This window comes from Octodon degus, unplaced genomic scaffold, assembly GCF_000260255.1.
Source record: "Octodon degus isolate 3935 unplaced genomic scaffold, OctDeg1.0 scaffold00017, whole genome shotgun sequence".
NCBI classification, from domain to species: Eukaryota; Metazoa; Chordata; class Mammalia; order Rodentia; family Octodontidae; genus Octodon; species Octodon degus.
This window is the reverse complement of record NW_004524593.1, coordinates 19,750,144-19,773,216: the sequence shown is the minus strand read 5'-3', so window position 1 is coordinate 19,773,216 and position 23,073 is coordinate 19,750,144. Positions and strand designations below refer to the sequence as shown.

Below are 23,073 nucleotides of genomic sequence, written 5' to 3'. Positions count from 1 at the left end.
ATGTCTGCCCCAGCACACCATTTAAGGGGGGTCCCGTCAGCGTACAGCGATACAAGAGCTTAACGGGTGCAGGACGGAGAGCAGGCAAAGGGATGGAGCGCTTTCGGTCGGGAGCAGACTACAGTCACCAAATAATTCCACGTATAAACTTCACATCTTGGGCAGGGTTTGCCACACACTTTGGCATAATCCTAAACAGTCTCAGTTCTCTTCTCTTTTTGTTTAACAGCTGGATACTATAAGGACATCCAATTTAGTAAGTTTGAGGGCAGCAATATGAAAGCAAGTTTCAAATTAGATACAATTTCTGATGCAGATCAGATGAAATTCTAGTGCAAATTAGGTGCAATTTCTGATGCAGACTGGTTGCGGACTGCATCACTGCCTGGTCTGACTGCCCAGAAGCGAATCTAAGTGATTAGTTCAGAGAAAAGAGTGCAGCATTCTAATACCCAGGCACAAATAACCGCAGAGTGAAAATGGATCAGCAGTCGCCATACTGCTTAGTACAACCTGAAACAGGCTTATCAGTCAACCAAAAATTACAATCAACACCCAAAATCAGAAATACTGTAATTTACAAGTTTACTACGTAGATTTTCTCAACAGTTTACCAAGCCAAACAAACAAAATGATATTGATTATTTCAACAAACCACAGACATATACATCTCTGAGCTGGAAGGCAGAAATATATTAACTTAAAGTAAATCTTACAACACAAGTGATCCTAAAACCACACCAATGTCTCTGGTCAAGATGTGTCAACGTGCCAGGACCCGAGCAAAATGAAAATGCTACTGGTCAAGCAAAAATATTTCTTTTTACAAATGTCTGGAGGAAAAACAATTATATAAGGGCTGAAAATACCTTAGAGAAAATCTACATGAAAAGAGGGAGCACCAAAAAAAAAAAAAAAAAAAAAAAAAAAAACCAAAGCAAGGAGAAAACACCAAGCCAGCCACTCTCGGCTTGCAGACGCTCTCAAGCCCTCGCTCCAGCTCGTCCACAGCGTCACTGCGGCAGGCCTCAGTCACTCGCAGGCCCCGTGCTGCTGCCCTCGGGGCCATCACTCTCCTTGTCCCAGTCCTTCATGGAGGCCCCCAGCATGAAGTCGTCCCGCAGAATGCTCCAACCTGGGCCCTCTGCTGATTTCACGGCAGTCTGAGGGAAGCAATGGGATCAGTGTAACCATAAGGAAATGTACAGGTCGCAGTACAAAACAAGCTTTTCAACACCTAGTTTTGAGAGCCAAGTAAAACCAACAGCTTCTAAACTGCTTCATTTTTACCCTATGACAAAATATGTACAAATATATAATAAAGCATTATACATTAATAAAATATTTTACCAAATTCATAAAACTCATGAACTCCAAAATGGGGGGGGGGGGTATAGTAAAATCTGTCAAATTTTTTAAGTCTTTTGGCAACTAAAACAATCCGAAGGGATTATTTAAACTTCAGTGATTATTTACTAGGAAGTTCTTGATAAACTTTTCATGTAGACAGAAACTTAACAAACACTTTTAACCCAAAATAGAGGAGAGAAAAAGAAATCAAGCCTGCTACTATGCTAGGCTTTTATACATGCCATATAATTTAATTAACATTTTATAAAAGATCTGAACCAAATCTTTAGAGCAGTGACATAGAGGATCTACATTACTGACCCAGTCACAGAATAAGACTAGTAACAGGCTAAGATTATAAATAAGGGAAGCCATTTTATATCTTCCATGCAGTCACCGGATTGATGAACACCTGAGTCTAGAAAGTACAGGCTTCCAGGCCATGCCTGTAATCCCAGCACTCAGGAGGCTAAGCGGGAGGACTGTTCCGAGTTCAAGACCAGTGTGAGCTACGAAGTGAGCTCAGGACCCGCGGGAGCTGCATCCTGAGACCCTGTAAAGGTTCAGGGTTCCATTGCATGGTACAGCAGCGCCACCTGGTGGCAGCAGGAAGAGGCGGCGTGCGCAGAAGTAAGACTTCAATTCATTCCATAAATACTTAGAACTGTGTACTAGCCCTGCCTTTAGTGTCACAAACACAGAGGCAAGCAGGACAAAGCCTCTGCCTCCGCAGAGCTAGCAGAGTATGCATGTCAACTTATTCCATGTACAGAAATACGTAATTTTAGAAAGTTCTGGGTATGAAAGAATGTAAGCGCCCTTACCATTTGGCTTGAAAACACTTTTATCTTTATTGACCATGTAGAAAACAACTTTTTAAAATGCCTTAAAGACACTTGCTAGGTTGCAACAGACTGTTTGCCCAACGGCTGAAGTTTTACATAAAATGGTACCTTAAAACACTCATTACATCAACAAGGTTTTATAGAAAAGGAAAATATTACAACCAGGGGGAAAAAAATCTCTAGATTCCCTCCTCTATGCCTCAAGTTAAAGACTGAAGCGAAGGCTGGGCCTAACCTGGAGACTGGACTGCACACAAACTTGGGCAAAGATGTCTGCATGGGCACGCTGAGTATCCCCACACTTCAGACTGTGATTTAACCAACATACAGAAGCAAAGCCATCCATCCACACTACGTGAAACAACAAACAATTCCAACGCTCCTCCTGTCAAGCCCACACGAGACCCTGCAGGGAAAGGTCACGCAGAACTCTCCTGCCAGCTGTGTGCTTCTCTCCATCATCGAACCCACCCTCCTGGAAAGGGAAGTGCTGCCGCTTCTGAAGTAAGCTGTCCCCCTGGATCAGAGGCCATTTTCTGATTCATGTCTTGTCAATGCCTTTGCCTTGACTAAAAGAAATAGGTGTTTCCAGCAAACAGTTATCCACTCAGAAACTAGTAGTAATAACACCCCCTGTCAACTTGATTGTTGAAAGCTTTAGATTTCATTCTGAGAAGTGTAGCTGTATGTGAGCACTGACTAGCAGAGGCTTGGCTTGGCTTGGATATCTTCCTTTCCACACGAACTCGTGTGACCTGGGGTTCAGGACACTACAGTTCAGACACTGTCAGCTACCAGCCCCAGCCCTGCAGGTCACACAGGCTGACCACATAGGGTTTCCAGCTCGTGAGACCCAGACTCAAGAGAATCCCTGGGGAAGGAAGGAGAACACACCCAAAACTTAAAATGTGCAGCTCACAAATAAGGATAGACAGATCAAAAAAAGGAGTCAATTACAGTGGCGAAGCCAACAATTCCTCCATGCTGTCTCAAAAGACAGTGAGCATTACCATCTATTTTAGGCATTGAGATCAGTAACAGAAAAAGTCCAAAGTTTCTCTCAATTATCCAATTTGAAAAGTTAAAACCCGGTAGGGCTTTACAGTGGCATTTTGGTGATGGTCTTCTTTTTGTTAAGGTAATCAATATATTATTTGACCAGTTAGTGATCCTTAAAATGTGATCCCTAGGCTAACAATATTACTTGGAAACTTGTTAGAAATTACAAATTCAAAATTCATTCCAGACCTACTGAATCAGAAACTCCAGGAGGCAGGGCGCGAGCAATCTGTTTTTACAACTTATCTGGTGATTGTGATGCACGCTACAGCTGAGAATCACCGGTCTATAAAAGGACAAAGATTTCTTAGCAACAGCATCTGCTCGCTGCTCTAAGAGCAAGAGCACTTTATGGCCCAGAAGAAAAGATTTCAGAAAATCCAATTAGATTCTGGAAATCTAGCACTGGGCTCAGCTCTGTATGTTTCCAGTATGGCCATGGCTCAAGCTGTCATAGTGAGCAACAATGTGGAGAAAAGACAGACAACAGAAAACTTAGCACAAGTGTGGGTTAACATTAAAAACGGATATTCTCCAACATCTGTCAACATGAAGACCCGAGGAAAAAAACTTTGTTCTAAAGGCAAAAGAACAGCCGTTTAAATTTTAATGCCCATGACTGCTGAAGAAATATCTTGTAAAAGGCGGGCAGAGGACCCCTGCTGATGTGGGAGCTTGCACATAAACCAGGAGCCCTGCTCAAGGGCAGTTCTTGATTGAAACACAAGAAAGGAATTTCTTGTTTTAAAGGTTCAGTCTGCAAAGACAGTATCAGAAGAGATCTCAGCAACACTATGTTGGAAGGCAAGGCAGGGAGAGCTGCGGTGCGGCTGGGTGTTCAGCGCCTGCTGCAGGAAGGAGGTCCTGGACGCCATCCCCACAACGCAGGGGCTCAAGCAGCAGGAGTGGATGAGGTGCAGAGAAAGCAACAGGACCATTATTAACCTTGTGCAACACGCAGAAGGAAAGGGCACGGGCAGCACCAGGCACCGCTGAAGTGCAGAAGCCACAATAAGGAGGAGGGACAGCAGCGATCGGACCCTGCTCAGCCTGAGGCCTGCTGGCAGACAAGGTACAGGTGCAAGAGCAAAATGAGGAGAGTATCAGATATATGCCCCAAATGGCAACTGCTCTCTGACACTGGGCTCCTGATGTGCTGGCACACAGCCCTTCTTCTTCCAGGTAAACAACTCTATAGAAAACATGACCAACCACTAACCCAAGCCCCACCCAGGGAATCCTGTAGTGAAGCTCAAATTGGAAAACTGCTTGTTGAAAGCTGCTGACCACAATGTTAGGACTACTGGTTCTAATCCTGAGCAAACTATTAAAGGTTGGCTGAAAGAAGCTAGTGAACAACAGCAACAGAGAAGCAGTTTGCAGAATAAGAAATGACTCAAAAGAAATAGAGGGGAAATAACATATTGCATGCACAAAAGAACAGTTCATATTGAAAAGGAAACATTAAGTAGCATAAAATCTGATATTAAAAAAATGACAGCAGAAATTAAATACCTGACATAAAGGTAATTAAGCTGCACCTTTATATAAAAAGAGATCATACAAAGAGGATTAGGGGCTGGCCAAATAGCTCAGGAGATTAAAGCGCCAGATGCAGGGGCCAGGGGTTCGATCCCCAGGCCTGCCTTGCCAGCCCTACCCCTGGGCATGCTGAGAGGGCAATGGAGACTGGACATGGTGGCACACCCCTGTAATCCCAGAACTTGGGAGGCTATAAACAGGAGGATCACTATATGTCTAATCTATGTAGTGAGACCCTGAACACCCTGCAGACCCTGCCCTAAATTCAGAAAAAAAATAAATAAATATAAACGAAAGGAATTAAATCAGACCTGTATATAGTCTAGGTACAAGTCCTTTGTCTGAGTGACTGTTGGTTAAGATTTTTTCCCAATTTGTAGGTCACCTTTTTACTCTGTTGGTGATTTCTTTCGATGTTCAGAAACTTCTCAATAAGATAAGATCCCAGTGGTTGAATTCTTTTGAAGTATTTCCTGTATAGTTTTTTTTTTTGTTGTTCAAGAACTTTCTGCCTGCCCCTATGTCTTCAAGATTTCCACCTACTTTCTATTCCAGAACATTTAGTGTTTATTTTAATGCTTAGATCTTTGATCTATTTGGACTTTAGTGCACAGTGATAAACCTTGATCTGGTTTTTAGTGTTCAGCACATAGAAAGCCAGTTTTCCCAGCACCATTTTTAAAGAGGCTATCTCTCTTCCAGTGAACCTGCTTGGCACCTTTGTCAAAGATAAGGTGGCTGACTGTGTTTGTAGTTGTGCCTGCATCTTCTAATCTGTTCCTTTGATCCTCAGGTCTGTTTACTTCCCAGTACCATGCTGCTTTTATCACTATAGCTTTGTAGCATAATTTAAAGTCAGGAACTGTAATGCCTCCTGCCTTGCCTTTGTTGGCAAGGACTGCCTTTGCTATGCTACATCTTTTCTGGTTCCAAATGAATTTTAGGAATGTTTTCTCTAATCTGTGAGGTATGTTGATGATATTTTAGTAGAGGTTCCATTAAATCTGTGTAACAATTTAGGGAATGCGGCCATTTTCACAATGTCGGTTCTTACTATTCAAAGGAAAGGAGTATCTTTCCATTTTCTAAAGTCTTCATCAATCTCTTTTTTCATGGTGCTATAATTTTCATTGCATGGATTTTTACTTCCTGTTAGATTAATTCCTAAGCTTTTCTTTTTTCTTTTTTTGATGCTATTGGGAAGGGTGTTGTCTCTTTAATGTCTCTCTCAGTGAGTTGGCTGTCTGTGTAGAGGAGTGCTATTGACTTTTAGGTGCTGACTTTGTATCTTGCTATGCTACCAAATTTGTTTATTAATTGCAGGAGGCTCTTGGTGGGGCTTTTGGGGTTTTCCAGGTAGACTACCACATTATTTGCAAATAATGATAGACTCAATCCAAAACTCGGCACCTGAAATGAATACACATTTCTCAGAAGAAAACAAATGGCACATAAATACATGAAAAAATGTTCCACAGCACTGATCATTTGAAAAAAAAAATGCAAATTAGACAATACTGAGATTCCATCTCACTCCAGAAAGAATGGCTATCATAAAGAAATAAGCCAATAACAAATGTTAGGGAGGCTGTGGAGAAAAATGTGCCCTTCTCCACTGTTGGTAGTGTATACTGTTACAATCTCTATGGAAATCAGTGTAGACACTCCTCAAAAAACTAGGATTACAAGTCCTATTCAAGCTAGCTATTCCCCTTCTAGGTATTTTTCTGGAAGAACTAAAAAAAAAAATCACACCACAGCAATGTATGTGTACCCATGTTTATAGCAGCACAATTTGCCATAGATAAATCTTAGGAATAACCCAAATGTCCATCATCTGAGGAACTGATAAAAAAAAGAGGTGGTGTTTTTAAACAGTGGAGTATCACTCAGCTATAAAAAAGGATAAACAAGGTTTCTGTAGGTAAATGGGTACAACTCAAGGCTCTACTCATAAATGAAATAAATCAGACCCACGTGTATAAACTTCTTCTTGTCTCCCTAGTGTTAATAACTTTAAACTATAAATAAAATCTGAAAGATACAAGAGATTTAGTAAGAGGAAGGGACTGAACATAAGGAATAAAGAATTGAGACAAGGGAAAGGAGAAAAATCATTTAAGTATACCCAGGATAGCTATGATGATTGTACTACTAACTTCTATCAGTTTTTTGCAGGTAGCAGTTAATACTTAAATTAAAATTTTTACTTTGACCAACTGTATGCACTAGGATTTGCAATCTGAGCCGCTGCACTGAGGATAGCAGTACTCAATGTAATAATCACTGCTGAATACCTTGCATCTTTTTTTTCTGTTTTTTTAACATGTATCATTTCTAATGTTTTATATACTATTTTTATATTCTTTAAAATAAATTAAAACTAAAAAGAATTAGGAAAAAATTCAAGGTTTATGGAAAGGAAGAGTTAATGTTTTAGCTGTCTGATAAGTCTTACATGCTCTTATGTGGCAGTCTGAGCAACAAATTTGGTGAGACTAGTATGTAATATTGTTAATTTCCTGTTCCTGTTTTGAAATCCTGTACCACTTTTACTGTCTTATGGTACTTTGTTTTTGTCATTGTTCTTGCTATCTGTTTCTGTTCTTCTTTCTTTAAAATCAATGAATCAATCGATTAATCAATCAGACCCATACAAGGAGGAAGAGACTGCTGTGGTTTAGCCCTCACGTGTCCCACGACACTGTTCAGGGCAGAGTTTCTGGCCCACACAGGCGACCACACACTGGACTCCTTATCGATGACTCGGAAGTGCTGTGCTGTCTGAGCTGCCTGGCTGGGGCCTGCGGAGGGCGCGCCTCTCTCCTGTTCTCCCCACTTCCTGGCTGCTACGACTGGGCAGCTCTCCTCCACCACAACCTTCCAGCAGACCACGGACTGAGCCTTCTGAGACTGTGAGCCCAAGGGCACTTCTTTACTTGTCAGCATCAGATATTCTGTCGTGAGAAAGTCACTGATGCAGAAATGAGACACAGGCAAAGAGCGTAACTGCAGAGACAGTCAAGACAGCTGAATTTATAAATAACAGCAGTTCTACAGAAGAGAAAAACTGGATGGGAGGAAATTAATGAAGGCAGGAATCAAGAAAATTTCCCAAAATGAAAGAAAATACATTTCCAGGTGATAAAGGACCCAAACCAGTGCCTAAGGCACAAAATCAAACCAAAGCCAGTCAAGGACATCACTGTAAACTTTCCTGACAATGGGAATTAAGAGTGAACTACAAGCTTCCAGGAAGAAAACATGCAAATCATGTGTATACTGAGAATAAAGAGTCAGAGTGCCATCAGACTGCCCAGTAGCAGCCCTCACACGTGAAACCAAGAAGCAAATGCTTTCAAAGAAAATAATTTCCAATTTAAAGCTCAAGAACTCACGGTATTTTTCCGAGTATAAGGAGAGAACAAGACATTTTAGACACAGATTTCCCATCCATGTAGCCTTTCTCAGAAAAGCTGTTGGGCATATTGGACACAAAAACAATGGAGCAAGCCAGAAAGAAAAAGGTATGAGATTGAAACACCAGGAGGCGGAACACAGGATAGAGAAGAGAATCTGCAGGGTCAGGATGAAGGGGCGCCTGCAGCTGCAGCCCACCTGCCTTTATACCCTGAGCCCACTGGACAAATCCCCAGGGCACTGCTACACCAACAGTGGGGAGCTGGGGGTGAAGGGAAAGCCACAAAAACCAGGAAACCAATAATCAGGAGAAAGGACAAAGATCACAGGAAATTTAAATCCCCAATGGACCTACAGCATAACCTAAGAGGGCAATCAATCCAGAAAAGGAAGAAGAGCTTCAAGGAAATAAGGTCTCGGAGAAAGTAATTTTAGTACATGTATTACCAAAGGCAATTTGATTTGAAAAACTAAATATACTACGGAAATTAAATGTGAAAATCAAGCAATCATTACCTTTTGAGAAAACATAAAATGGAAACATACAAATAGAATATTATAACATCCTGCTGTAAATAATACTTGGATATAATAAATGCTAAATACTGATTTTAAAATAATGTAAATATTTTAAAATATTTAAAAATAACTGTAAAATACTGAGAGGGCCACGTGTGGTGGTGCCCACCTGTAATCCCAGCACTTGGGAGGCTGAGCTCCTAGGAGGATCACTGAGAGTTCAAGACCAGCCTGGAGCACAAAGTGAGTTCATGGCCAGCCAGAACTGCAGAGTGAGACTCTATTTCAAAAAGACAAAAAAACCCAAAAACAAAAACAAACCCTGAGAGGACAAAAGAGAGAAAACATGCTGTGATGCTGTACACAAGAGCAAAATCTTTGCCTGCCCTTATGAGAAGCCAAAATGTAAATGAAACTGGTGGCTCCTAAATTATGGGCAAATATATGTTAAGAAGAAGAAAAAAAAAAGTCCTGGCACAGATAAAAATTATCATTCTCATCTAAAATAAAGACATAAGAGACTCCAAGAAGTGCTGCAACGTGTCTATGTCCAGGAGTTGGTACTCGCTGTTCAGATCCCTGCGTGGGCAACGCTCAAACCCAGCTCCTTCGCTGCACAGCCCAGCTTCCTTTCACAGCACTGTTCTGCACACAGCACAATGAGGAGACCATACAGAGCAACCGAGTTCTGAGCACACAAAGAATGCCTCGACATGCTGAAGCCCTTTTCCACAGAAGTTCTAATTTGAGGAAACCAGGATACACTGGATTTGAGGATTTAGATTTCCTGGACCTTGCCCACAAACATGATCTACAAAGCGTAGACACTTCAGCACCCACAAAGCAAAAGCAGAGCTGAACACCTGAACAAATTCCAAATATGCCACTCCTAAGAAAAGCCCACTTGGGGTGATCTTTGAATAGATTTCATTAGATGTTAAGGCATAATGAAATGAAGGGGTTTTGTTTTATTTATGTATTATTTTTATAACAGGAATTAAAACCAAGACAGTTCTGGGTTTTAACCCATTAACACCAACACTGCAAATCAGAAATTCCAGAGGTCTAAGACCTGAAGAAATAAAAATTTCTTAACCTGACCATAAATACAATGTATGACAATTAACACAACTACACATCGGGCATAGATTCTACAGCTGTTGAAGGACACTGGATTACCAACTGCGTAAACTACAACGCTCTAGCAGCCCACTCAGAGAGCTCCCAGTGTTGCTGGAGGAGACGCTGACTGGGTGACCTGAGGAAACTCGTAAGACACCGCGTGCTTACACTGATTACAAAGCACCGCTGAGCGAGTGCAAGCAATGAAAACCACCTGACGCAAGGAAACAAACTACCACGCCCGCCCCAGCCTGGACTTACACAAATCGTTAATCGGGACCCTACAGAAGCAGTCCTCGTCAACTCAAGATGAAGATAACCCTTAAAAATGTTAATGAGATTCCATTTCACAGTTCAAGCACACACTGGTAGCCACTCACCAAAATGCTGCAGACAGCTATTTGGAATCCTCCATTAGTCTAAAACAAAATAATTAAGAGCTTACTCTACTTCATTCTGAAGGGGGCAAATTAAAGGAAAATCACAAAGAAATAAATAGTAGAGTCATATCTGTACTTAGCAATCAGCAATTGTTGGTTTGACTGCTTCCCCTAAGAAGAATGTTCAGTTTTCCTTTTAATGCATTTGGATTAAATTAAAAAAAGGAAATTGGTGCGAGCTAAATTCATCTAAATACTGCCATTAAAAAATTTTAGTACGTTAGTCACAATGTAGTGTGCTTGCAGTCAACTGAAGTGAGTTATATCCCTGAGTAGTTAGAAGCTGAGCTAAACATCAGTGGCTTCTTCATAAGCAATTCCTCATTGTCTGGATCAATTTCTCCCTTTCTGACCCTTCCATAAACTTGTTTTAATTCATACCTGCTATTTGGCTAATAGTCCAGTCTAAAAAATTAAACTGGTCTTTTCTTCTTTATGTAATAACCATATTCAGAAATGTGGTTATTTTATACAATACAAGCAAACCAGAAGAGTAAAATATCATAGGGGTATGTTTAAGATACAGAAATTATGCCCCTTTTTTTTCTTCTTGTAGGACCGGAGATTGAACTCAGGACCCTGCACTTGCCAGGCAAGTGCTTATTCTACTGAGCTATCTATCTCCCCAGCCTTGCCACTTTTAATTACAGTCCAAACTTGTTAAGTATATAGAATTCTCCAAGAAACACTGATTTTTTTCTATGAACTCAACTAATACTCCTGAAAAACATGTTTTATTGTGTCTTTTGTTTTATCCACTAATTATTTTTGTTTCAATTATACTTTCATCCCTTGTTTTTACACTCAACACAAATATCCTCACTCAAAGTCACTCTGCTTGGTGTCTTCTCTTCCAACTTGCTATTCATCTATCTAAGAGTCCGAGAACTGGATTCTGAGAAACATTAACCCAACACTGATTTCCCTCACTGTTTACAATTTCCTAAGAACTGCTAATAAGTTAACTAAGCTGCCTTGAAAGCCAACTGTAACGTATCAAGGAGGCTCCTGACACAGCACTCTACACATTTTCACATTAAATTGAAGTTTGAAATATTTAGAATGCACTCTGCCAGTTAATCTCTTAAAGTACATTCTTGCTATTTTTATTACATAGTATGTAAATGAAAATCCAGATTTATAAACAAATTAACAGTGTTATAAATTCATCTGGAAAATGGATACCAATGTTTTCTTAATATCACAGATTTGTTAGAAAGTTTAAAGGAGGAAACATACGTAAAAGTGCTTTTAGAACCACAAAATACTATATAAACAAAACCACATTGTATAAAGAACGGGTATATGTGTTACCAATCTATATGCTGAACTCAACAAAATATTTAAAAATAATTGAATCCCCCCTTCCCCGCTCACAGAAAATCCCCTAGGTCTAGGACACAGAAAACACAAAGCACGGGAAGGGACACCTTGTCCTACAACACGAGGACATTCTCAAAGAAAAACAGTCATGCCGCAAGGCACACGAGCCAGCTCACGAACATTCCCGAATCACACCTGCCAACGTAAGCATCACAAGTGTGACGACTGCAACGAGTCAATGCCGTAAAACACTCGAGGAGCAGCACAGGCCTCAGGCCCACACGATCTTAAAAGGGGGACCAAGTGGGAAGCAAAGAGTGCTCACGAGGCGGCACTGGAGTTTTGCTCGAAAAACTCCTTCAACTGGAAAACAGTAATTAAAAAAAAAAAAAGAAGGGCCAGCCAGCCAGATCAGTGGTTCGATCCCTGGGCTGCAGTGCCAGCCCCACCCCAGGAGCACACTGAGATGGTGACTGAGACTGGGTGTGGTGGCATGCGCCTGTAATCCCAGTGCTTGGGAGACTATAAACAGGAGGACCACTACAAATCTGATCTGTGTAGTGAGACCCTGTAGACCCTGCACTAAATACACTTAAAAAAAAAAACAAAAAAATGAAGAAAGATACATCAACTCACATCTTTAAGAACTTTAATTCAACCCTAGGAAATGCTAGCTAATAAATTAGAAAAAAATCAAAAGCATTACCACTCTGAAATGCCCAACACCATAAGATAGACAGTAGCAGGCATTTGCTCAAGAGGAATGTACCTCCAATAAGGACACACTGACCATCACTTCACCCTTGGAAAATGCCAGCACACTGACTTGGGACATTCTGAAGAATGTGTCTCCTGATGTACCAGGACAGTAAGCACCGGGCCAAGCATCAAACCCACCATTAAAGACCGGATCTTGAAGGCCCCATGCCCCAAAATAAAACCCCAAAGTTGGAGCTTGGACTTCAGTGCAGCAGTGTTGGGGAGTGGGTGTAAGGGGGGTGACAGGATTGTCTGTTCTCAGAAAGAGATTCACAGTTTAAGGAATTTAGGGAGGGAAGCTGGTATAAAAGTGATCTCCCCCCACCTTCCTGGCCACCACCAGGCACCCAGCTGTGTTCCACCACGTGCTCCACCATAAGGCTCTCCTCCCCACAGGTGCAGAGAAGCGGAGCCTGGTGACTATGGACTGAACCCTCTGAGATCGTAAGTCAAAGTATTTCTGCCTTTCAAATTTATTTTGTCAGGCATTTACCACGGTGATGGAAGACTGGCACTTATAACTGTGCAAATAGGTACAGCCTCAATTTCATCAAACCTTGATTCCTAATTTATAGGTTACAGGAACAGGCTAAAAGGCAACTTGATGAAACAACTAGATACCCTAGTACATTCTTCAAGACAAGTGGCTTATCTTCTGGAAGAAGTTTTTTCTTTCTTTCTTTCCTTTTTTTTTTTTTTTGCTTTTTTTAAAGGACTGGTCTAGAACAAAAGAGAAAAAGATATAAAGAAACATAATATGCGAATCTTAACTGAATTCTGGTCCTCAGTAAAAGAATCTTTTTAATTTTATGGTTTTATTTTAATAAACGGTTTTCAAAAAGAAAATCTTAGGTGTGTGCATCTATTGATAAGTTTTCATAAAAGAGCTAAAAAGTCTAAAATGCATTTGATTTCTAGTAAATTTTAATTTCTTGATAAATGACTACACGGCCAATTCTAACAAGATATATAAAGAATTTTCTAAATGAGATTAATGAATTTCATAATTCTAAAATTCCTTATGATGAATATTTTATCTTAACAATTTTAAGACATTAAGATTTTAAAATGCTTCAGGCTCAGAGTCCTAGCCCAGGCCCAGTGAGTGTGTGAGAGAGCTTCCGGCTACCCTGCGCCTGCAGGACCTACTGGTCCCAGCCCAGGCGCAGCATGGGTGAGACCCTCTTCCACCCCCTTGGGACGCCCCCCACAACTCCGCAGCACCTCCCCTACCCTACCTGCCCAGTAGGAATTTCTTCCGCATTCCGGGACCCCTCAGATCCAGTCCTAGCCCAGGCCCGGTGACTGTGAGGGAGAGCTGCCTCTCCCCCTTACTCCAACTTGTCCCCTCCAGACTTAGCTCAGGCCTGGCATACAGGCCTGGGGTGAAACCCTGCACCTGCAATCCCTGCAGAGAGTGTAGGGGACAGAACCACCCAGCTAATCTACAAGCAGAACATCTTGCCAGAGAGGCACAACAGGTTCACCCCCAAGGGCAGCAGCAGGAAAGAGCTGAGCACAGCAGCCAGACCCAAGCCAGGCACAGCTGGGTAAATCCAAACTTTGTAGCTTGCACCTGAACTTCAGTAGGTGCTAAAGTTATAACTGCACCAAAGCTCTAAAACAAAGGTCAGAAGACAGTGCTACACAAAATGACGAGAAGGAGCAAAATGCAATCTCAGAACCCAAGCCCACCCATAACAAGTGCAGAGGACACTAACACAGAACGAATTGGGAATCACACAGCTGAAAGCAATGAATCAATGGCTTCTGAAATAAAGAAACAGCTGCAGTAAGGTTTAGAGGAATTCAGATTGGAAATGAAAAAAGAAATCCCTGAATTTTTAATAACATCTGCAGTAAACAATCAAATGCACAAACATATGGAGGAAACCCAATGCCCACCCAGAACAAGTGCAGAGGACACTAGCTCAGCTCAAATGTATGAATTAATAGCATTGATAGTAAATAAGCAATAGCAGAAAGTCATAGAGGAACTCAGAGCGGAATTCTTTTCTACTAGCTCAGCTCAAATGTACGAATTAATAGCGTCAATAGTAAATAAGCAACAGCAGAAAGTTATAGAGGAACTCAGAGCGGAATTTTTTCTGAAATAAAAAAAGAATTCTCAGAACTTCATAGCATCTGAAGTAAAGAATCAACTACAGAAACAGGGAGGAAACCCAATCTGAAAAAAACACTGCAGTAAAAGAATTTATAACTGCTTCTAAAGAAGACATTGATAAAAAAAAAAATAGAGATTAGAAAAATGACAAATTCCTTGAATGAGCAAACAGGAAAGAAATAGATCGCATGAAGCAGAGTCAAAAAGAGAGGAATATAAAATCTCAATCAGAAGCTTGCAAAACCGTTTAAGTGAAAGTGAAGACAGAGTTTCAGATCTTGAAGATGCTGGTGCAGCTAGTGAAAAGCAATCAAACTTAGGACCTCACACTTGCCAGGCAGGCACTGTGCCGTTGAGCTACATCCTGAGGCCCTTAGTGATTTCTTCAGGAGTTTTAGTAAAGATAGTAGAAGTATAGTGATGTTAGCTATTTTCAAAGTATTTAGGCTGCCTCCTTTTAACAAAGACTAATGCATCCAGCTCTGATTTCATATTTAAATAATATGTGTATATGACTACTAGTGAACATAAAAAGCCTGTTTGACATAAAAATTATGTTAATAAAAATAAAAATTATACTCTGAAATATTTACTGAAAAAAAATGCATCAGGCTCAGTAATAAGGTAAGGTCTAGTCAGACGTCAACTGCCCCCTCCACTCGTGTGGGTGACAATGCTCAGTATCTCAGTTCTCCCAGCTCCTGAGTGGGGATGGGAAGTTTTCTGCTGTGGATTCTCATTACTTTAAGCACCTCAGACCTCTTAAAGCAACAGGACCAAAGGGCTACAGCAAGAGCCTGGGGAGTCACACGGAGGTAGGAAATCCTGACCCTATTAAACACCGTCAGTGTGACTGAACCGCTCTGCGTCTGGGTTTCTCAGTTCCCCCACGGAGCTGCACTCCTTCTAACACTAAGAACCGCAGACACCTCTCAGATGGCACCTCACACAGAACAAGCACCAGCGACACCCTCCTGGCTACTGTCCCCACTGTCCTCACTTGCTCAGACCCTAGACATCATGATTCATAGAGTTCCCAGTTAAAGGACAGCTGTGATCTCCTAAGACGCTCTACACACTATTCCCAAAGGTGAGAATCTCCAATCTGTGAGCCACCATCCAGTGAAAACTATACTTTGTAGTTAAGTACCATCTCACAAATAAGGGTTCAACCACACTCTGAAACAGGACAAGAGAAACTGTACAAATTCTAGTAAATGAGATGAGTAATAGTTTCCTCTAAAGTTGATTTCCAGCTTTAGAATCCATGTTTAACCAGCAGCTGTTAGGGAGGAAAAGACCCCAAACCGGTACTTCTTTCCAAAGCACCCTGGACATGAACACCCTGACACTCACGCAGTCCCAAAAGGAGGAGATGCTTCCTATGCCTGTGTATAACAGGTACTCTGGAGCCAGCAGGCTGGTGCTAGAACCTGCAGCCTTGCTACTGAATCCACTCACACAAATGCTCTCAACTGCCCACCACTCAAAAGCAAAGGCCTCTAGCAAGAAATAATACTCTTTTGATTTTAAAACTGTACAACAGGTGCAAACATGGCATAAGACTCACAATTTTGCTTTAAAAAAAACCAAAACCTCACTAATGAATCCATTTCAGCGGTTTCCAACAGTAAGAGCATTTCCTCACAGAGAGTGGAAGGATGGGTGGCACCGTTCTCTGGATAGAACAGTAAGTAAAGATTTCTATCCTACTCCCTCCAGGTCAAGCGCTGCATGGACCACACTGTCACACACCAGATCACTTTAATTACAAGAGCTATTCAGACCAGAAACTACCTCACATTCAAACTACACAGCATATTTCACTGGAAGTGAATACAATGAGAAGCTGGCCTTCAGCGGTTCTCATCCATCATGTGTACACTCCTGCTCGTTCTCATTTCAAATGTCTCCCTTTTGTCTAAACTCTAAGCTATTTAGGCATTTTTTAGTAAATAAACATTAAGCTGAATTATTTACAAAGTTAGGATTCCACACATTCCAGTCAGAGCAACTTTTATGTGAGAATAAAACCCTGTTGCAATGCAGGGGCAGCTTAAAGACCAGCTCTTTTGCCTGCCTTCCACACCCCCAACTCCACCTGCAAAGAAGTCCTGCCAAGTACAGGGGCAGCTACAGACCTACAGGAGAAGCCCTCCCACTTCCAGAACTCCCTCTTTTTAAGCAAGTACTCAAAGTCAGATGTTTCAAAAGCTGTCCTTCACATTACTGAATACCTAGGTAGGAACAAATTACAAAGTTCCTATTTAAGGGCAATGCATAGAATATAGCACCCCAACTTGTCTCTAAGACTGACTGACATCTAGGTTAAAGAGTTCATATCATACATAAAATAAAATAAAATAAAATAAAATAAAATAAAAACCAAGCCTTTCCTAGCAATTTTCTTGTGGACTAGAAAAATTTGGTACTTGCTGTGCTGCCATCACTAAGGAAATTGCTTTCTTACAGACACCAGCTAGCATTTTACCTTCTACAAAATCATTATGCAGCTGCACATCAACAAAACCAAACCTGACACTGAAATACTGGAACTTTCAGATAAATGAAACCCTGCAGGACGGACGGGACACACAGAGTCAACGCTTTCCTAACAGCTGCCTACATATCCCTCAGCTTTAAAAGGTATCACATTTGCTTGTGTCTAGCCTTTACGGACAAAGAATTAAATTTCACAATGTCTGAGAGCATTTAGTTAGCTTTGAAAGAAAAGAGCTAAAGGACTAACTACAACTTTGAAGTTCTAGGAAAAAATTTAGGCCTCTACATTAATAAAAGCTTGATTATTTTAACAACTGGAAAAATATCTCTCTGGAAAGGTACATGCTCTAAACAAGGGAAGACATTATTCATTTAAGAGATAAAGCTTACATTTTTATGAAAACATAAATTAATGTAAGTTTTTGTTAATCCCTCAGTGTCCTAAATATAATTTAATCTTTTTCTTTTTTATCACTCAGGGCCAACATCCAGAATCAATCCATGCACTCCACCACATACTGATAAGTAGCTGGCCTGGTACTTCATTTATTTGGTACAAGGGAGAGATTCCAGGTTGTAGTTAAGGAATTTCTACCAACCCTTAAAAATGATCATGTTTTTAAATTGAACTAGCAGACACGTAACAGTAACTCTTTCCATTGAATTTGTAGCTCACAAAAAACGTAAGAGAAAAATATAAAATGAATTAAAGGTGTACAGTACACAAATATACATGCCTTTACAACAGATTCAAATATCTTAGTTATACAATTGTGGAGAAATCAATCTCAGTAACTCTAGGCACCAGGTTTAAAAAACAAAAATCAAAAAAAATACTAGAGAAATTAAACACACATGCACATTCTCCTCCTCGTTCCCAAGGAAACAACAGTAAAATAAACATGTACATGTGCATGCATCTAAATACCCAGCTATCACAAAGAAGCACAGTCACAAAACTTGCTCTCAAAGAATTTCCGAATCCAGAAAAACACAGGGGTCTACATCTTTACAACATGGACATCTTCCTTTTCATAAGGCTGTATCTTCAGGAAACATACACAAGTGTTTTAGTAATTCACAGAAAAGCCATTATCAAATATTTAAAGATTTAATGTTTTGTAATATAATGTTGTTTTAATCAATTTAAGACTACCAATAATTCCATAAAAGCAATAAGCTACTACAAGATAAACATTTCTTCTTTTAAAGTAAAAGGGAGATCTTCCAATTAAATATCAGACTTGCATTTATCTCTACTTCATATAGCCAAACTAATAAAGGTATGAAGGGTCTAAGAAAATATACCATATGGAAGAGACAATGGTAGGACATACAATGGGAGGATAACTGGGGAGAAGAGTAGAAACCACCTGCAGAGAAGGAAAAAGCTGACATCTAAGTAAGAAACCATGGATCTGCAGGGAGAGAACATATAAAAGAACTCAAAACAATTCTCCAAAGGACCCAGTCGAAAAATGGCAAAAGCAAATAAATGACCTTTATAAACATTCTCAAAAGAAGTACAAATGGCCAACCCATATAGGAAAAACTGTTCAACATCTTCAACCACTAGGGAAATACAAACCAAAACTACTTTGGGATTCTATCTAAGCCCAGTGAGAATCATCAAGAATACAGTAAAACCATGAATAATGGTGAAGATGTGGATAAAAAGAGCCTTTCTACATTTCTGGTGGAAATGTAGACTAGTACAACCACTATGGAAATCAGTGTAGAGAATCCTGAGAAAACTAAAAATAGAAATATGACCTAATCCAGCATATTTCTGAAAGAATTAAATGTGGAATATTTTAGTGATATATACACAGCCACATTTAGAGTAGTACACTTCACAAAAGGGATGGTGTGGAAACAGCCAAGATGCCTACCAACAGAAAAATGGATAAAGGAAATAATAGTCTATATAAAATTAAATACTATTTGGCCATAAAGAGGAAAGAAATTGCATCATCTGCAAGAAAGTGAACAGAACTTGAGACATCATGCATAGTAAAACAAGCCAAACTTGGAGAGTTAAGTATTTACAGTTTTTTACCACTATGAGAAACATAAAGAAAAATGAATAACGTAAAGTATTGATGATCTTTAGGATCGGTCTTCTATGACTGAAACTTATCAATATATGCTAAATGTAATTTCTCCAAACAAGTCTCACTATTCTGTATCACTACGGTAAATGCTTACTCTCAAATGATCTGTATTCTGTATTCAATGATCTGATTCTATATCAATATATGTTAAACCTTATGCACCAATTTCCTTAAACCTTACTATTCTGTATCACCAACGTGGAATAACAACAACAAACAAAAAAAACCTCTGACAATTCAGAGCACAAGAAAAATTTGAAGCATCATATCCTTGAGATAAAAATAAGACTCCAAGAAACAATTAAAGGGTACAAAATAGTCATCAAAATTTAAAAACATGTAATCAGTGTTTTTTCAATTCAACATAAGGGTCAGAAATCAAGGAAATGGGGGCCTGCCCCTTAGCTCAGTTCTTTTTTTTTTTTTTCCCATAAATTTATTGAGAAACAAATAGCTCAGTTCTTTAAGTGGCTGCTTCAACAAAGCAGTCAGGCTCAGGTTGCTGTGGTTCGATCCCCACAACTCAAGCCAGCCAAACCTGCCCTTGAGGCATTTGGAGCAAAAAAAAGAAAAAAAAAAAAAAGAAAGAAATCAAAGAACTTTGTCAGAAAAGACAGTCAAAGAAAGCTGGAGGAAAAGAAATTCTGAAGTCCAAAGGGCCATACCTCAAGATCCAGCAATCCCAGACACAGGAAAAAGAACCAAAAGGTGGAGGAGAAACTGAACAGTAACCAAACCAAATTATTAGGGACCACCTGTGTAGCTCTCCTTGAAAGGAGAGAAGCTGTCTCCATTTTAATGTGTCTGACCCTATATCCATGTATTAACAGGTACAGAGCTGGCTAGTTTCCTTATCCCTTCAACTGGCTTTAAGCAATGCATATTGGTCTAGCTGAGGTTCTGGTGGTAGTCTTTGAAGAGGTAGTCTTTGAAGAAGTGTTTCCCTGATAATCCACACCTGCTGCTCCTTAATATGAGCTAGGTCAAGACAGGATGAACAGCCAGTGCTCTGCATTGCCGGCTGGGATAGAGCTTCAAGACAGAGGTTATGACCTCCTAGAGCTTGAAAGATTACACATCAGAGCTGAAGCACCAGACCCCAAAACATTAGATACTATCTCAATAGTATAATGCAAATCACTTTTCTGCATATCCTTCTCTGCATATCACGGAGGTAACTGCTGGCCTCCTACCTGCATTTACAGGCCAAGCTCACAGTGCTCACCTACTTCCTGCAATTCTCAGTCATTCATCCTCAAGCCACTCCTCATTCAGGACTGAATAAAACCCAGGTTCGGCCCTGGATCAAAGCCTTTGTCCTGGATAGCTAGCACCATGGCTGGACTCATGACCGCTTGGCTCCCCATAATTATAAATATGCTTTAGTGTCCTTATTTTCGCCATGGGTTGCACTGGGAGTGGTAGATTATAATTAACTTGGTGGGACTCCAATAATGTATTTTTGGGATTACAAGTATAAACTTCTTGGACCGAGATGAGGACCAAAAAGGACTCACTACACCAAATCACTAGCGCCCACATGAGAAACCGGAACTCAGTGCTGACTGAAGGTGCAGCCCTGTAAGCCCTCAGCCCACAGAACAGAACAGGCACCTTGGGGCATTTCACTGCTGCACTTTAGAACGAGGGGAATAAGGACAAGATTCGGAAAGCTTCTAACAAGGAAAAAATTAGAAACCAAAATAGGGGTGGACCCTGAGTGAGAGAAAAACAGTTGAGTGTATGAAGGTGGGACAGTTCACCTCAAATTTCTAAGAAAACTTTACATTCCAACACAAACACATTCTATTAGCTTTTAGGCCTGCAATAGCAAAATACAAACTAGTCAGCTTAAAACACTGCATCCAACATTTACATTGAATATTTATTTTTAAAACCAATTAAGGATTACAGTACATTGCAGAATGTTTTACCTCCAACATTAAAACAGAAAGCACTGCAGTCCATGTCAAAAGGGCAGAAGCAGGGTTTCTATATGCTGAAGATCAGGGACAGTATCTACAAGTAGCATTCTCCCCATCAGAAAAGTATCACCAAAGCTGCACAACACGAGGGTGGCTCTCTACCTTAACTTCTGTATCACACAGTACCATGGTCATGCAAGTTAAAGTCCTCAAGTGAAGCTGCAGCCCTCAGGGGCTTCCACTCTCTAAGATGCACTGTTGAGGCCCTGAACTGTGCATGCTAACACATTCACTTTCATCTCTTTGGCCCTGAGTTGTAACAGCAGGTGTATGACACTATAAATGGTTTTCAATCATCATGAAACTAAAGAATTCAAACTTGTAAGTTCAACTGTGGCATATAGGACTCTTACTAAACTCTGAAAATAAAACCGTAATTCTAGCTTTCTTTTCCATCTGAAAAAACAGAAACACTTGATGTACTGAATCCTATATAACGTCTTACCTGTTTGGCTTTTGCCTTCTTTTCCAATGAACTTTTCTCGTTTGTAGTTGCATCCATTCCTCTGAGAACACTGATGAAATCTCTCTTGGAAACACTTGATACCAACTTAGCACGCTTTCTAACAGAGCCTCCGGCCTCTCTAACCTTCTCGTCCACATTCTTCTGATGTTTCTGAACAGCATTGAATAACTGCACCACACCCCTGGAGAAGACCAAGTGACCGGAACAACTACATGTGAGAACACAGACTGTGTGAAGTTAAGACCACAGTATTTTTCACTAGAAAAGAGGTAAACATTTAATAGCCATTCAAATTACTGAACCGAGTGGACTGTTAAATGCATCTGAAAAATGAACATGTATTTCACTGACTATAAATTTCTAAGAGAATTTCTGATTTTCTTGTAACAGCTTTGGTCTTTCTAACTTTTGTGTAACTAGAACTGAGAATTACTTTCAATACAAAAGCATTTCTCAAAATATATATAATTGGTGAAGGAATTATAGTAGAGTGAAAGCAGCCTTTATAGTTACTTATGAGAGAGCATCTAGTTCCAGGAAAGATCTGCTGGATCTTCCTGTCATTCATGAAGGGAAAGCCCCTGTGTAGCTATGGTGTCTTAACTCTCCTGCTATGAAACAATTAAAAGCCCTACTCTCCGGGTTGGGAGTGAAGGTCCAGGAGGACCGCCTGCCTCATTATGTGAGACCCCAACCAGATCTCCTGCACCCTAGCACATCCTACTTTTAGGAACATTTATTCTAAAAACTGTACCCTGTATATTCACTCAAAGATGAATAACTACTATCCAAGTGTCCAAAACACACACACACTAGTCTACTGAGCACCTGAAATGTACGTGACTGGCCTGAACTGACAAGTGCTGTAAGTATAAAGCACCCTTGATTTGAAAGATTAATGAAAAGAAACTTTATGAAAAGAACTTTAAACTGTTATAGCTTTTATATCAAATACATGTTAAAACATTGTGAATATACTGGATTATATACTGACATCAGTTTCATATCTTTCATTTTACTTTCTGCAATGCGGCTATGAAGAATTTTAAATTACAAATGTGGCTCAGGTTTTATTTCTACTGTTAAAGTTCTACAATTCTAGTCTATAAATGCTTTTCTATAATAATCATTAGCAAAGGCAATCTGCCACAGGCCTAAATACATGTGCTCATTCTCACTAGACTTTTCAAAAACAATGGCCCTGAATGCTATTTCCCCAGGTAATTTCTTAGGGCTGCACTAGCAGTAAATGATCCTGACAGATAAAGTAAGGCTTCTCCCAGGCAAAGAAGGCACGACACTCATCACTACGTAATCACAACGGCTCCCCAGCAAGCGCCCCTCCCCATAACACAGGCCACAACATGTGGGGCAAAGGCATCTGCCCAGGACACCTGTGGGCCACAGGGAGACGAAATGAACTAGGCTACCACAAGCTCTGGCTACTGTGCTGTCCTGAGTAACAGAGCTCTTTGTCTCTGATCCACAGTTTTCTTGTCATC

At 40.4% G+C, this 23,073-nt stretch overlaps 1 protein-coding gene across 1 annotated transcript in view; it reads right to left on the bottom strand.

The window, feature by feature from the left end:
* Nucleotides 1-987: 987 nt before the first annotated feature.
* Nucleotides 988-23,073, bottom strand: part of Rrp15 (ribosomal RNA processing 15 homolog) — a 40,931-nt gene continuing 18,845 nt past the window's right edge. Inside the window, exons 4-5 of the mRNA XM_012513727.2 lie at nt 21,551-21,752; nt 988-1,163 (exon numbers count right to left, since the gene is read on the bottom strand). Of these exons, the coding sequence (XP_012369181.1) occupies nt 1,029-1,163; nt 21,551-21,752 (337 nt within the window). The 3' untranslated portion in view covers nt 988-1,028. The remainder of the gene's footprint in view (nt 1,164-21,550; nt 21,753-23,073) is intronic.